At 47.2% G+C, this 15,765-nt stretch overlaps 1 protein-coding gene across 2 annotated transcripts in view; it reads left to right on the plus strand.

Annotated features, from left to right (window-relative positions):
- Nucleotides 1–405: 405 nt before the first annotated feature.
- The window catches only part of LOC119240883 (beta-galactosidase-1-like protein 2), a 41,361-nt gene continuing 26,001 nt past the window's right edge, over nucleotides 406–15,765 (plus strand). The window contains exons 1-3 of one of the 2 annotated variants that reach the window (XM_054693231.1): nucleotides 406–561; nucleotides 13,216–13,413; nucleotides 15,566–15,634. In XM_054693231.1, coding sequence (XP_054549206.1) covers nucleotides 476–561; nucleotides 13,216–13,413; nucleotides 15,566–15,634 — 353 coding nt within the window. In that variant the 5' untranslated portion in view covers nucleotides 406–475. The remainder of the gene's footprint in view (nucleotides 562–13,215; nucleotides 13,414–15,565; nucleotides 15,635–15,765) is intronic. The other variant, XM_037505672.2, reaches the window with a different exon arrangement.

Genomic DNA, 15,765 nt, shown 5'->3' on the forward strand with positions numbered 1-15,765 from the left:
CAAAGACGGGCACACGTGTCCAGGACTTCTCTACCTGTTCAAACCCAACTTCCGAAGCTCCCAGCGCGGCTCTGAGACTGGGAGGCAGGTGGAGACCGGTGAGACCGCGAAGTAGGTAACCCCGCCGCCCTCAAGCCCCCCGCCAGCCCCCGCCAGCCCCCCGCCAGCCAGCGCCCCCAGCCCTCCCCAGCCCCCCCGGCCCCCCGACCCCCCAGCCCCCCCAGTCCCCCCCAGCCTCCCGCCACCCCCCGCCACCCCCAGCCACCCCACCTCTGGCTGGGGGGCCGCCCCTGCTACGTGAGGCCCCGCGGCGCGGAGGGGCGGGGTCGCAGCCAATGAGAGCCGGCAGGCCGGCCAGCTGCGGCCCGGTTGCCTAGGCGACCAGCGCGTGGCCCCGCCCCCCGCGCGAGCCTCCGGCGCGCCTCTGAGTGCAGACTGGAGTGGAAACCTGGGTCCAGCGCGCAGCGAACGCGCGATGACCACGTGGAGCGTCCGGCGGAGACCCGGCCGCACACTCGGACTGCTGCTGCTGGTGATCTTGAGCTTCCTGGTGCTTCGCAGGTGAGAGACCCCCACCCGTACTTACCTGACTCCAGACACACTTGCCCTCACACCTGGAGTTCTCGCCTCCCCTCTCACCTAAGGGAGGCGGCGCCAGGACTCCTCCTGTACCGCGACCCGCGAACCCCGAGTTCCCACGGGGAACTGCCCTCCGGTCTCCTCTTTCTTCTTGAAGCTCCCGAGCACCCCGTAGTCCCTCTGCGCCGTCAGGCACTCTGCTGCTGCCTAGAGATCCAGGCCTCTGGGTGACACCACACCAGGAGCTGCCCTGACACTCCCCAGGCGTCTGTCCCCTAGAGCTTCCCTACTCTGAGCCTGTGATACCGGCTTTGCTTTCCTGGTAGATACTCGCAGACCTTTGGGAAGGTCAGAGGAACTAGCCTTCTGATCCCACCTGGGTGTCCCCTATCACTACCCCGCCCCTGGGAAACCCCCCCTTCTGCTATTCTCCCAGCACCCATTTCCTACTGAGCCTTCTGGAAGACTTCTCAGATTCAGAGAGGCCAGAGGTCCTGTGCTCTCCTGTGCTCAGCAGGGAATGTCCCATCAGCCCTCCGGGACCTTCAGGCCTGGGTTAATTGGCTGCGATTGACGTGTTTCTCTTCACTCTCCCACCATTCACAGTCACCAAACTCACTTCTCTGCACATCTTCTTACAAAATGTTGTCTATGGTAGGTGATTGGGTTTAGTGATAGAAAAATTTAACCTTCAACCCTTGTGGCTGTCCTAGTCCAGAATTTTCCCAAACGGTCTCTGTTTATAGGATTCCACAGCCCTGACCAAATCTTTCAGGTCGATGCCTGGCACTTTCCATATTCAAAACAGACCAGCAGGATCAAATGCATTAGCACAGAAAGTTAACACTGGAGAAACTGGAGGCTGAGCCTTGGAACTGGGGCAGGTACTCCACCCTCAATTTTATCTTTTGCTTCTTTTTTATCCCTCTTTTAACTTTCTCTGAACTTCCTCTGGGAGAAAGGGAGATTTTTGGAGATAAATATCTGAATTTTTTTTGCTGCCACAAGAACACATTCAGGAACTCTTCCATTTATCCCTTTTCAGAACTTCTGTCTCTTCTTCGTTTTGGAGATAGTGAGGATGCCACAGCATTGTTTGGGAGAAGGAAATGGTGCTCTTCTCACTTAGAAAATGTACCAGGCATTTTGGTTCCCCAGTTGTTTCTAAGATCTTTACCCATTCCTTTTAGAAGACTTAGCCTGACCCTTGTAGGTTTTTCAGCATCCCTCTCCATGCAAGGCTGATGAAAACCCCAGAAGAATTACTCCAAGCATTACATGTTCTGGCCTACAGCAGAATATGAAGAAGCCCATTTCTAGAGAGAAAAGTCAGAGAGGTGCAGGTTGCACATGGTTTGCCTCTTGTGGGAGGTACAGGATATAGTTGCCCATGTAGGGAATCCAGAAAAGTCATTATGAGGGGCTGCACGGAAGCACTTGAGGTGGGCCAGGTAGTCACCCTAATAGTCCACAGGAAAAGGAGTCTGGGTGTTTGTTGATGTCTGATGGGACAGAAGATGAGGTGAGAGGCAGCTGCTGGTCTGTGGAGAAGCCTGCACTTCTCCTGGGTGAGCTAACTATGTCCCACCTGGATGCTACCCAGTGGTTAGCAGCAGGGAAAAAAGAGCCAGCGCTCAAGCCTGTGGAAATAGCTTGAAATGCTTAGGAAAGTCATTGTTTCTCTGCTTTCTCTACTTTCTCATTCTTCTTTTTCTGCAGGCCAGAGAGACTCTCAACCAAGTTCAGTGTCATCCTTTAGGGTCCTTTAGAGGATGTGTTTTGGGGCATCTTTTTGATTCTGTCACTGTCATGGGTATTTTCTGCCCAGTCCTTCTGTCTGGCTTGGTCTGGACTCTGCCCATGATCTCCGGAGGCCAGAGGAGGAGGTATTCTTTGTTTCTCTTTCTGCCAACTTTGACCCGGTTGTTAACTGAGTGAGAGATGGGTGCCTTTCCCAGCTGTTGCTGGGAGGCGGCTGTGGACAGTAGAATATAGGTCATATGGGAACTGTCTGCTCTACTGGCAGCTTTAGGGAGCTGAGCTGTTGGGATCAGGATCAGCCCTTTTCCTGTGCCTCAGAGGGCAGGTATTTGGGGCAGGGAGGGGCTACTTGGCTGTGGCCTTTGTTTCTTCCATGAAATTTGCCTTAGGGTGAAGTTCATTGTCAGTCATAGGTGTTTGGTTATATAATGTCCAGTAAATGGGAAGATCAAGTTGACTTTTGAGGAGGAATTTAACCTTAGGCTGTTTTAGCTTGAGCAATGATCTTTTCAAAAAAGAGACCTCACTGCAGTGTAACTGTCACACACGTCCCCAACCACACTGATCTCTTGCTTTCTGCCATAATTCAGTGCTTCGCATTTCCTAGAGTTTCGTAGAAATGTAATCCTGAAGCTTGTGTTCTTTTTGTTTGTCTTCTTTTATTTAGTGTATTCTTTTGAGTTTTATGATGTGTGTTTCTTCAAGCTGGTTCCTTCCCTTCCTCCTCCCACTCCATGGACACAAGAATGCCTGTTTGATATTATCAAGGCCTGGTTCCTTCTCATGAGGTTTGCTTTAAATGCATCACTGAGCATTAATTCAATCAACTCTGTGTCTCACATACCTGAGACTTAGCTGGCGAAAGTCAGGAGAGAGGAAGGTCACCAGGTAGGCAGCCTCCATTGTGCACTTGCAGAGATAAGTTCATCTCTGCGCACTGTGTTTCACTCACTGTCCTGCACTGGCTTTCCCTGGCACCCAGGCTCCAGGCTCTTCTAAGAGAGAAAAGGACATGACCCTATCAAATTCTCCCTTTGTGACGGTACATAATCTGGCAATATGACCGGGTCACTTTGATCCCTCATGACCAGTGCTGTCTTCCAAGGGAATGCAGGCCAATTGTGCATCTCTTCCTGGGCTCCTGTGAGGTAACTGTTTTTATGAGCTTTGCCAGAGGAGGTAGGACTCAGCTCTGCTTGAGGCCTGAGTCATAGTCTTTGGAATGTTGGAATCCTTTGTGTGCTGTCCCTTTCATCTTCTAGTGGGAAGTATTCAGCTTCTGGGAAGTTTCTCTTTTACTGCCTCTTGACACCAGTTTGGAAGCAAGGTGACCTAAGCAGGAGCTCACTCAGGCAGAGGTAGGGTGTCAGAGCCACCCACCTGGCATTGGGGTTCTCATAGGACCTGCTTGACCAGCAGCTGAAGGGGACCAGAGTGTTCTGGCGTAGGAGCTTGGACACCATTTGTGTATTGGTAGCTGAAAGGAACTGAGGTAGCCAGGAGGTGTGGAGCAAAGAACTGCATAGCCTTATCAGAAGTCGGCCAGAGTTCTCTATCTCAGGTCAAGGAAGTAGTAAGTGAAACAGGGACACTTAGTCTTGGATGAGGTGACTCAAGAGTTCCATTATGTCACCTTCAGTACTCTCTGATAAGATTCAAGTCATCACAAGCTCAGAGATCTTTGTAGAACATTTAGTACTGGAGAGGACTCTGGAGTCCCCTGCCCTCCACCCCATCATGCAGCAGAGTTCACTTGGGGTGGGAATATTTGGGCTTTATTCCACCCAGCTTTATCTTTTGTTCAAGCAAATTGCTCTGGATATTAAAAGGGCATATTGAAAAAGAGCCCCATTATGTGGGACTGCTCCTGAGATAGGAGGGCAGGGTGTATTTAGAAGCTCATGATAATTAGACAAACTTTTCTTGATGGGATCTACGATTAGGGACTCTTAGCTGCTACTCACTGCTTCTGTATTCCTACGCTCAGCAATATAGCTGGGCAAGTCCTTTCGAGAACATACTGTTTCTCTGGAAAACTTTGTTTTGTGAGTAAGTATATAATAATATATTCAAATAACTTAAAAGGGAAAATAACACACCCTTACTACCAGTCCTCAGGCACCCCCTGCCCCAGGAGAGGTGATAACTGATAATAGTTTTCCCCACAGGTATTCTAGAGAAGGTATAGAGAATATATAGACTAGAAGACAACTATATATATAATATCCCATTTGTCCATTAGGCACATAATTTATTAAACGGCCCCCTATTGATAGGCATTGATTGCTGGCCGACTGTTAACTACTGCCAACAAAGTTGCAGTGAGTTATCTGTTGGATATATTTCTATACTTTAAATTGTTGACTCAAGGAGAGATTCATTTTCAGTCTTGATAGACACTGAAAATGAGTAAATGAAAGTAAATTAAAATAAGTATTCAAAATAGCACATTTTGTTGCTGTTGGTCAGTGTAAAGGTGTTTTTGTGCTGCGTAGTTTGAGGGGAAATTCTGTTCTATGTGTAGGAGTTTTATGTATGGGTAGGTTTTATGTCTTATAAGAACCATCACCTCTCATATATATGTGTAGAGCAGTCCCTTGTGGTGGATTTCAGAACATATCTGCCATGTGTATGTTGTCTCCTGTTTGTGAAATCATCTCGTCCCGACTCCACAAGTATCTCCAAGATCGTCTTGTGTCAGTAGAGCCCTTAGGGTTATCTAACACAGGTCTCACCTCTCTGCAGGTGGAGATACAATACTTTTCCTACTTATGATGCTATCCATGGAAATGTTTTCCAAAGTGAAGGTACAGTGTCAAATACCATCAGGATGAGTTTTGTTGTTGTTATGTGGTTAATGAAAGTTCTTTGTTATTTCATCATTGGGTCTCAAGGGTTTGGTCTAGTATACGCTTACATACAAACTTCCTACCATATTTAGAAAATGTTCCCTTCTGAACCACTGGTGTAATCCTGGGTCATTGAGGCAGCCTCTGGCCTGGCCCTGCTGAAGCCTGGGTGCTGGCCAGTTCACTGCTTACCTAGAGGCCTTTGCAGAGGGATGGACAAGGTGCCAGGCTTGCAGCAGTGCCATAGACTGCAAAATGCTGCAAAATGACCTCACATCTCTGCTAAATGAGTGTAGGAACTTTTTGACTGGCAGGTCTAAGCCCCATGGAAATATTTAATGCTTCTCCCAGCAAAGCAGGAGCAAAAATGGGCTCTGGCCAAGGAGCATGAACAGGAAGCTGGGCCAGGCACAGGGACAGGGTGACATTTTTCTGGGGCTGCAGTTCTTGGGGCTTAAGAGTGGATCCAGGAGGCACTGTTATGGAAAGGACCTTAAGGGCACTGAGCAGCCTTGGCCAAAGAGAGGACAGGTCCTTACCAAGGCCTTCAAACTCTCATAACGAGGAAGTAGTACACAGGGCTGAAGACTAGTAAGAATGAAATAACCCCAAATGCAACATTCAGGGGGAGAGGATGTCCAAGAAAACTGGACCTCATGGGTGTCAGAATCTTGAGAGTCATGAATCAAAATTTTTATTTAAAACCCAAGTGAAGACACTACTGTGCGTCAAGATAAATAATGGTGGCTCTAATGATAATGGTGGCTGCCATGTCTGCTTGGATGAATGAAGGATATTTGACAAGTATCTTAATATGATGCCCTGCACCAGATTCAGTTACACCTCAGCTTAGGGTGGTCTTTATGGGGTCACAGCACACCTGGAAATTGGATTCATAAACCATCATGTGAGATTAGCAAATGCATGTTATGTACTGAGCTGAAAGAACCGCCCCAGGACAGCAAGGGCTTATGTCTGGGAATGGGAGCATAACTTCTATACATCCCTCCCTCCACACCTGACTTGTCCATGCCATGGGCCAACCTGCCATTATGGATCACTGCATGGTCTCTGGAGACTAGCACACGCAGAGGTTGACCAGCACACTTTTCTGCTCTGTCCGCTTGTGGGGATCCAGCATGTCTGAGTCTGGTCTGACTGCATGTGGACAACAGAGACTGGAGGAGATGGCTGTGACCACGGGTGAAACTGCCTGGTTCCACCAAGACCCAAGATCGGTAATTGGGTAATTGTATGCTTACAGGTGGCAGGGATGGATGCCCTCTGGCATGGCAAGAGACATTCCAGAACTGCCCTGGTGAACAGACTTTATTCAAGGAGAACATTCAGTCAGCTCTGGCTCTTCTTCTGCCAGCAGCCTGGACTGCCCCTGAGAGTAGAAAATCAGTTTGCCCCCAGCCCAGAAGAGATAGGGGGCTGTCACCTGCTTCTCTGCCCTTCCCATTCAAAATTCCACCTGGAGGACCCTGCCTGGACCCTCACGACCCTGTTCTCATGATCCACTCCAGTACTAAGTACATAGTAGAAGCAGGCTTGGCCCTGCATCTGGCTTCTCTCCCCACTCACCACCTGATGACACTCCTTACCATGGGGAATTCAGGACCCACATCTTCTGCTTAATGTTCCATTATAGCCTATTGAGCACTTGGTAGTGACAGAAATGTACAGGGTTTGTTGTGTGAGGTTCCTTCAGAAATCTGACTTGTGCCTTTTTCCAGAACCTTCTAGACTACGAGCAGAGTACAGCTCTGAGCAGAGCACATTTAATGGTGAGTCAGGGCTGTGACCAAGGCCTGCTGTTCTCAGCTTGCCTAGTTTATTCTAGGACTGAAAAGTTACTTATCCTACAATGAAACCAAGATACATAGGCTTGGAAATTCCAGAGGAAAGTGTTCATGTAAGCCTCAGCCAGAAAGAGGCAGAAGAGTCTGGTCTCATCAAGAAAAGTTTCATCCTAGGGTCCTCCTTGGTAGTGCAAGGGGTTAAGTCTCAGCACTGTAAAGCTATTGGCAGCCACTGCAGCAAGGGTTGGAGCCATGGGCAGGGAGGTGACCCACATGGTGCAGCAGACCTCTCCAGACTCACTCGCTGCTCCCTTCAGCAGTCATGCTGCCTGTTCAGTCATTCTGCCTGTTCTGCTCCCCACTCTTTCTCCCGTGAATCCTCTTACCCCCTGCACCTCTGGCCCACACCCCAGCTCTTGTATGCATAAATAAATAAAATAAATCTTTTAAAAAAAGGAAAGTTTCATCCTGAAGGAGCTGCCCATCAAGAAGAGCAGCAGCAGGGCTTCCTTAGCAAGCTCCTTGTTAATAAGCCAAATTAGAAGTGAAGTCTCTGACTTTTAAAACAAATCAGATATCACCACACAGTTTGTATTTCCTTGTGTTTCTTATTGCTGAGCTAATTACTCAGGCATATATGAAGGTGACTATTAATGTTATGATTCCTGGTGTTAATGACCATTGTCTGCATTGTGCTGTATAGATGAAGAGCTAACATATGTCATTTCATTTTCACAGTGAATTCCCTGGAGAAACTCAATCTATGTCCTCCTCATCTTCTCAGTGAATTCATCCCTTTTACTAATGTATTAAAAACTTGGCTACTAACCAACTAGAACATTTCCAGGAAGGAAATAGCTGAGTTCTCCAAAATTTGGAATTTAGTAACAGCTAACTTTTGTCATTTGCAGTGTTAATTTCATGCCTCTTAATAAGCACTGAAAAGAAATAGTTCTTAAAAAATCTAGAAAATGAAAGGCTATAAAGACACTAATAAGGCTAAGTTCTATCAGGAACAGACTCTCTGTCTATGTACCAAAAGGAGATGGGACAGAGTAGAGCTTTGCCAACGTGAACCTTAGGGTCTGTTTAAAATAGTTCAATTTCTGCTTTCTTAATAAACTCCAAATGAAAGTCCTCGGAAGGTGCCGAGCACACCTGGAGTCATCAACTTAGCTGGAGTTTTCCTAATGCCTTGGTGTCAGCTAGGGACAGATTTTGGCGCATTACTAGCAGAGCTATGCACTTGGGTTGGCGGGGGGAGGCTTGCAGGGGAGACACACGTGTAAACAAGAAATACTATCCATGGTGAAGATCTAGACAGTGTTTTTTGGTTTTTTTTTTTAATGTTCTGGTCAGTGATTAAGGATCATTATCTGGAGTGAGAGCTGAATGATATTCTTACTGTCTTTAAAAACTGTGTGTGTGTGTGTGTGTGTGTGTGTGTTTGTGCACAGGCATGTGTGTGTGTTTTCATCACTGGACAGTCAATATACCTGTCTTTAAGAACAGAATCTGTCCATCCAGTTCTTCCTGTTAGCTTAGGTGACCCCAGATGGTGGGGAGCACAGGAAGCTGGTACTGGACTTGAAGGCAGGATGTGGTTCTTTGGGGCGGATCCTGGTCTAAACCCAGGGAGACCAAAATACTGTGTTGGAGGTGGGGGAACTTCAGACACAGCCAGTAAGTTGGAAACTGGTTTCCAAAGGAGAAGGAGCAGAGTGGTGTCTAAAAGGAGGCCCTGCCAGTGGCCACGGAGGGCCTGTGCCTCCTTTTGGTATCTGGGCCTTCATCCTCTAGGGCAGGGTGGACAGATTTTCCTATAAAGGATCCGATAGTGCATTGGGGACCATATTGTCTCTATTGCACTCACTTCATTGTATCCCCAAAGCAGTCATATACAATAAATATGTAAATAAGTGTGTGTGTATGGGGGTGGATACTAACAAAACTAACTATGGATTTTGAAATAATGAAGTTCATATAATTTTGTATCCCCAAATATTATTCCTTTGATTTTTTCCCAACCAGTGAAAACCATTTTTAGCTTGCACCTGCACAAAGGAAAGGCAGGCTGAATTTGCCTGCAGTGGGAGGCTGCAGACCCCTGGTGGAGGGGCTGGGTTGGTTTGATGGGATCCCAGTGGATAGATCTTTTATTGTAATATTTTAGCAACTGGAATAAGATGGTTTGGCACAAAGCCTAACATAAAATATAATTAGATGCTAAGTTAAATGGGATGAAATGGAAAGGTTGGGATTATTCCCCATTAGGGATATAAAATCCCCACTGAGGCTATTCTCTCTGACACGCAAAGCATGCTAAAATAAATTTATTTCAAATAGTGACAAGATTCTTTTCTAGCACATCATAGGGTATTTCATTTACACTTGACCCTAATGGCAGCTGTTGTGCAGACAACTAGCTCCTTTCGCTGATGAGATTCCTGCTATCAGCATTAGTGTTACCAGCCAAGGTGATAGCGTCACTAAGGGCAGGGTCAGGACCATCCTCCTGCAGATACTGTTTTTGTCTTCCCTCCCTCATATAGGTGGTCCTCTGGCATATTTGTGTTCTGAAATGCCATTTATAAGTCACTGGGAACAGGGAACTTCTCACTCCCTGTAGTAAAGGATCGATCAGGTTCCGGATCATCTATAATAACACTTGCAACTATAATGTAGCAGAACTGTATTCCTGTTTCTGCTGTGCTCACAGCCTCTTCAACAGGCTGTGAGAAGTAGGGAAGAGCTGGTAAATTAGTATTCTTTGACCATGAGTGGTCTTGGGCAAAATTTGCAAGGGACCAGTGTTGCCTGTGACAGCACCTGCCCGGTTGGCATCCTGTTCTGTGTCTGAACCTGCAGGGCCCTCACCGTGGCCCTAGGCCTACCTTAGAAACTCTTCCAAGAGCAGAGGCTCCCAGTCTTGCCTGTTAGGATCTATAAAGGATGGTTAAAAAGATATCAGTGCCCGTGCCCCACTTGTGGAGAGACTTCATCTGTTAGGGGTGGGACTGGGACATTGTTTAGTTTTAAAAGTTTCTCAGGTGGTTCAAATATGCTGCCAGCTTTGAGAACAATGTGGCTAAAGCCAAACTTTCTTCTGGGGTATCTGATTTCCAGTAAATGTTGAGAAGGCTGCCCGAGGGGTAATTTCATAGTGTTCTGGTCTCCTACATTTCCTGCTTCCACCTGGTTACTGAGTTCCATCTGGTCCACTGGTCCACTGAACCATCAGTACGTTGTGCGCACATCTCTCACATTATGACTGCACACAGCCAGACCATTGCTTCTGATCTAGACCAGAACTTCTCATTCTGTACGTGGGGCAGTATCATTTTTCTTTCCTTTTAAAAACTTTATTATTTTCCAATCTGTCGGGAGAGCCTTAGCTATAAGCTTGCCCAGTTCTCAATGGCAGCAAATGAGAAACAGGTCACGAAGCCCATATGTGGGGCTTTATTACAGCATTAGGAGATAACACAGGTAGCAATAGTCCTGATGGTCTGGTGGGTGCAGCCTGGCCCAGTGGCTTGGGTGGTGGCAGCCCCATCTCAGCCCTATTAGTGGCAGGCCTCTGGAGCACCCTGAGGCCCCCTAGGACTCTCTTGGCCCCCTTGGGCTCCAGGGGCCCCTCACCCCTGGCAGCAGCAATAGCAGCAGCAGGAGAACCCACTTCCCTGCCACCCCCCCGCAACTCCCCTCCCCACGCTGGCTGTAGCAGTGGGCTCTAGTCCATCAGTGGGTGCTCCCCTCTCCCCAGAAGCCCTATTAACTTTTGTATGATTTGTAGACAAAGCCAACTCAGGGCTAGATTTATGCCTAGTTTACAGAATTAGGAGTTTGCACACATGAACTATACATCAAGGTTACATATTATTTACTGTTCTCTGCACATATGGACTACATCTCAAGGCTACATGTTATTTACTGGGCCACCTGTGCTGGAAGGTCATGGTGAAAAACAGCCTGAGAAGAAACCCTGAGAAAACTGTTTTTTTTCCACTGGCTCTACACTGTCACTTTATAAAATACGACAAAAATAAATTACTCTGAGAAAAGATGTGCAAATAAATTACTATGAGAAAAGATGTGCAAAGTACATATCCCACATATTTATGAGAGGCAAATTATTCTCACTGTTCTAGAAAGATCTCAATTTCCCTTTTCATGCTTGTGCCAAGTGTCATCTGCTCTCCGACACCCTCATTTTCAGGACTCAGTGCAATGTCACCTTCTGGATAACAACTTCTCTGGTCTCACCTGATGACTTAGATCATTTCTACATTCAACAATTATCTGTATATTCCTGCTACTGTCCTCTGTCACCGCTTGGCCTGCCCACCTAGTTTTTGGGACAGTGCACAATAAAAATGTGAGACCCTTGCTTAAACATTAATAGAAAAATTTTTAAAAGATTTATTTATGCATGCCAAGAACTGGGGTACAGACCAGAGGTGTAGGGGGTGGGGTGAGAGGATTCATCAGAGACAGAGTAGGGAACAGAACAGGCAGATTTACTGAAATACACTACTGAGGGGAGCAGCAGGCAAGACAGAAGAGGCCTGCCGCGCCATGTGGGTAGCTCCCTGGCTGGGGCTTGAACTCATCCTGCAGTGGCTGCGGATAGCTTCATAGTGCTGAGACTTAACCCCTTGTGCCACCAGGGAGGCCCCAAAAATTAATAGAAATTTTGGTATGGGGATAGTGGAGTATCTGAAACCAAGTGTGGGACCTTCTGAGAGTGGCCCCGAGTGACAACATGGGTCATGTACCCTGGCAGCAGCCTGAGTTTTTATTGCAGCACAGGGGACACTGGATTGTGTGAGTGTGGAGTGAAGAAGGCTGTATGCCAGAATTCCTCATGGGCACATAAAATGTTGGTTTGGAGAGGCTGGGTTAGGTGGGAGTGAGCTTCCTGAGCAACAGAAGTATGCTGTAAAAAACACCTGGTCCGCTGGCAGCAGGGATCGGGGGGCTTTGCACCATGGGGTGTGCAAGTTTATGTTCCCAGTGGGAGCACTTGGCATTGCAGGTGCAGGAGAAACTGGCTGGCACACAGGAGAACCCGGCGGGAGGAGACTGTTGGTGGGGTGATGAGAGAGAGCAGCAGGGGCCAGACAGCCCAGGATACTGAGGGAGCATGAGCTTTGGGGTGTGCCTCATTCATGTGCCCTGTGCCCCTGTGACATGCTGCTGATCTGCACGGCTGCCCCACTGAAGGGCACAGAGAACTGTGGAATCCAGAATCAAGGTGGCTGCTCCAGCCCACTTTGGGTGGAGATGTCTCTGTCTGTTTCTATTAAGGGATGACAGCCTCTGGACAATGTGTCAGTGTTGACTGAATTCATTACTGAAGCAGAGCGCATCTTCGGTGCTACAGTTTCAGGCAGGGTTACCGAATGGATGGAAAGGCCAGCCACAGTTTGCTCTTGTTTTGTCTCCCATTTTCCTAAGCTTCCTGGCTGGAAACTTTCCTGCTCCTCAGTTTCTCTTGCTAGCCTTCCCTCCAGGCCCTTGGGAGTCTGTGCAGGAAGAGAGGGAGGGATTCTAGGGGCAGAGTCTTAAGGGTCTGTTTCAGGGGCCTCCCTGGGCCAAAAAGGAGATGCTGTGAGGTGTTTTTTCAGGAACTGAGATGTTCCTGCAGCCTCTCCTGGGGGCTCTGTGGTGCTGAGCTCTCGTTGGCTGACACTGGATCTTCAAATGATATGACTAGAAGCTGTTTCTAACCCAGATACTTCTTTCCAGGTGTCTGCACCTCAGGCTGGGCGACTGTGGCCACAAAGTGGCTCACTGGTGCATTCCAGGTAGTTGCCCCTTTAATGTATAGGCAAATGGCCCAGAGAGCTGTCCGTTGTAGAGACCTGTGTGCTGCACCTGCTCCCCAGATCCCTAAGTTCCCAGCAGCAAAGCCCCCCAAGAGCCCCTCTCCCCAAAGTGCCCTTCGTCCTTCTTCCTGTGAAGTGTCGACATTGAGCATGTCTGTGCTCTTTCCCAGCAGTGGGGCCCCTAGGAATAAGTGTGTGCAAAAAAGATTATTGTTCCAAGTTTGGCCAAGAAGGAGGGTGGCTATTTTTCCCCCATCTCCCTGAAGCAGACCCTCTTTTTAAAGAAATGCTGAGGGTCTGCTAGGGAGGAAAGGACCCCCCTCTTCTCCCCTGTGCCCCTGATCACTGTTGAGGACAAGCTTCCTAGCTTCCAGATGCTTCTTTCTGCAGGTTGGACTGGCATAATCTGATCTCACTGTGGCTGACACACCGGCACACAGGGCTTCAGGCCAATGGCCAAAATTTTATGTTGGAAGACTCCACCTTCTGGATCTTTGGGGGCTCTATGCACTATTTCCGGGTGCCCAAGGAATACTGGAGGGACCGTTTGCTGAAGATGAGAGCCTGTGGCTTGAATACCCTCACCACGTGAGTGCTGCCTCTAAATTCCTTACCAGTAAGACATCTCCATCTGCCTCCTGGGCTTGTTTAAGGGAACCCAGCCTTGGGGTCTCCATCCTGTCAGGATGGATGGCGGATCCTGGATCTGAGTAGCCTCTAAAAAGAAGCTGTGTGTGTGTGTGTATATATATATATATATATATATATACACACACAGCTTCTTTTTATTATATATATTATATATAATTTATAATATTTTATATATATATATATATAATGAGGAAAAACATAGGAGCAACGAGCCCAGCCCCTCTGCTTAGATCTGATGGGTAAAACAGTCTCCCTTTCTTCTAATCCCCACAGCCCTCCAGGTTAGTGGGGGAGAAAGATATGAAATGGACATAAAAGGTGTAGAAGAACAGAAAGAACAGTGGTGTACAAAGGAATATAGTGAAGTTGTGAGGATGGATGTAGGTGATGATTACATTACCATAGATAATTAAATTCTATTGCAGTAATGTTGCCAGAAATGCTGGGTTCTGCTGCCTGTCACTACTGATGCCAATGAGCAGAGACAGGAATTGAATCTATAAGAAGTGTGTTTATTTAGAGAGTGGGCCAATGATCTGAGAATGGTAGGCATATCACCCTGAAGAAACCATTCTAACATCTCATCTCTAGCTGACTGTTTTATAGCGAGTTGAACACAGTCATAAGTGAATTAGTTTATCAGAACAGCCTGTCATAATTGCTGTGTCTGGTATTGGCACATTCAGCCTCAGAGTTTACTAGCCTCCCAGTTATCTTGATCTTGGGTATCTCCTGGCCTTCTGAGCTTGGATAATTTCTGATGACACCAATGCCTGAAACTCCTTCAGGCATCACTGGGGCAGGAAGCTCAGTTTGAAGCAAGAATTTAAGTTTAAAGAAGACAGAGCATTAGTCATATAGTGTGTACATGCAGCCAATTTATATAGCCCACAAGAGTAGTCTTCAGAATAGTCACCTGAGAAGGCAAATGTTGGCATCGTTCATTTTTGGAGTGACCTTCTGAATGCTGTGGCTTTCATTCAAGCATCAGCCCCTGTGGTCGGTACCCCAGTATATGCTGAATTGATGAACCACTTAAAAATTATGCTCAGCTGTGAAAAACCTTTCCCTTTGTGGATTTATTTTTTTGGACCGCCAACAGATCTTTGGATATAAGTCTAGGTCCTCAGGCTGGTCCATTTTGTCTTCAGGTGAAAATATGTGATTACAAATCAAGCTTATGGATTTTCTGGGTGGTTTATGAACTGACTGAGTCAGTTTCTAATAAGAATTATGGGAATGTTCTGAGCTAAGACAGCATAGTTGAAACAAATGGGAATAATTTTCCATAGAAGATTACTGAAAAGGATCTATTTATTTGCATAGGTAAATTCTGATCCTGGGGGTTCAGTCACACAGATGGATGTCCAGGAGCTGGTGGGGATATTGCATTTTGCTTTATAAAAGCAGGATAATCTCTATTTGCTTAAATGTGGAACTCTCCATTCTGAATCAAAAGCAAACAAGGCTCCTCTCCCTTTATTTTAACGTATCCTTTGTAGTTAGAGAGGCCCCAGGGTGAGTGGGGTCCAGGGAAGGAGCACCCACCATTACTATTACTTTACATCAGTCCACACCTGCCTCTTGGGTGGGACTCCTTAAAGTACTTACTTCAGTTCCTTATCTTTAGAATTAGAACCTCCCTTCTGTTACAAGTTTTGGAATTCTGGATGCTTCTGTAAAAGTAGCTGATAATTGAGGTTTCCTCTTACTCTACTTTTAACAGATGTTTCTATAAGGTTTCTACTTTATCTCACATGAAGAGAGGAGAGGAGAGATGGGTGAGGGGAGAGCGATGTCCGTGCTGACCCGTGGTCGTGTCTTATGCCTCACCCAGGTCCTGCTGGCCTTCTCTGGCTTCGTCTACAGAGACTGGTAGAGTCAGTCCTCCAGGGACTTGCCCGGGATTCTTGAGTCCCCTGGATCCCTTCAGTTAGTTCTGGGTTCCAGTTCTAATGTCATTAAGACAGTGTACTTACGAAATATGTCTTCAACCATCATAATGGGTTTTAGGGATAAAGAAGGTAATCTGGGAGATAAAGTAAAATAAATGAAAAACTCAAACTTATAATTATCTTTTCTATCCCAGCTATGTCCCGTGGAACCTCCATGAGCCAGAAAGAGGAAAATTTGACTTCTCTGGGAACCTGGACCTGGAGTACGTGCGGTTGCTGCTTCTGCCACCCACCCGGGGCGGGAAGAGGTGGCGGGCTCCTTGGGGTGGATCAGGAATCACAGACGCATCTGGGCTCTGGGCTGGGACTAGCTAGAGCCTGGGCCGTGGAGTGT

Source organism: Talpa occidentalis, unplaced genomic scaffold (assembly GCF_014898055.3).
Source record: "Talpa occidentalis isolate TD23 unplaced genomic scaffold, MPIMG_talOcc4v2.1 talOcc4.12, whole genome shotgun sequence".
Lineage (NCBI taxonomy): Eukaryota > Metazoa > Chordata > Mammalia > Eulipotyphla > Talpidae > Talpa > Talpa occidentalis.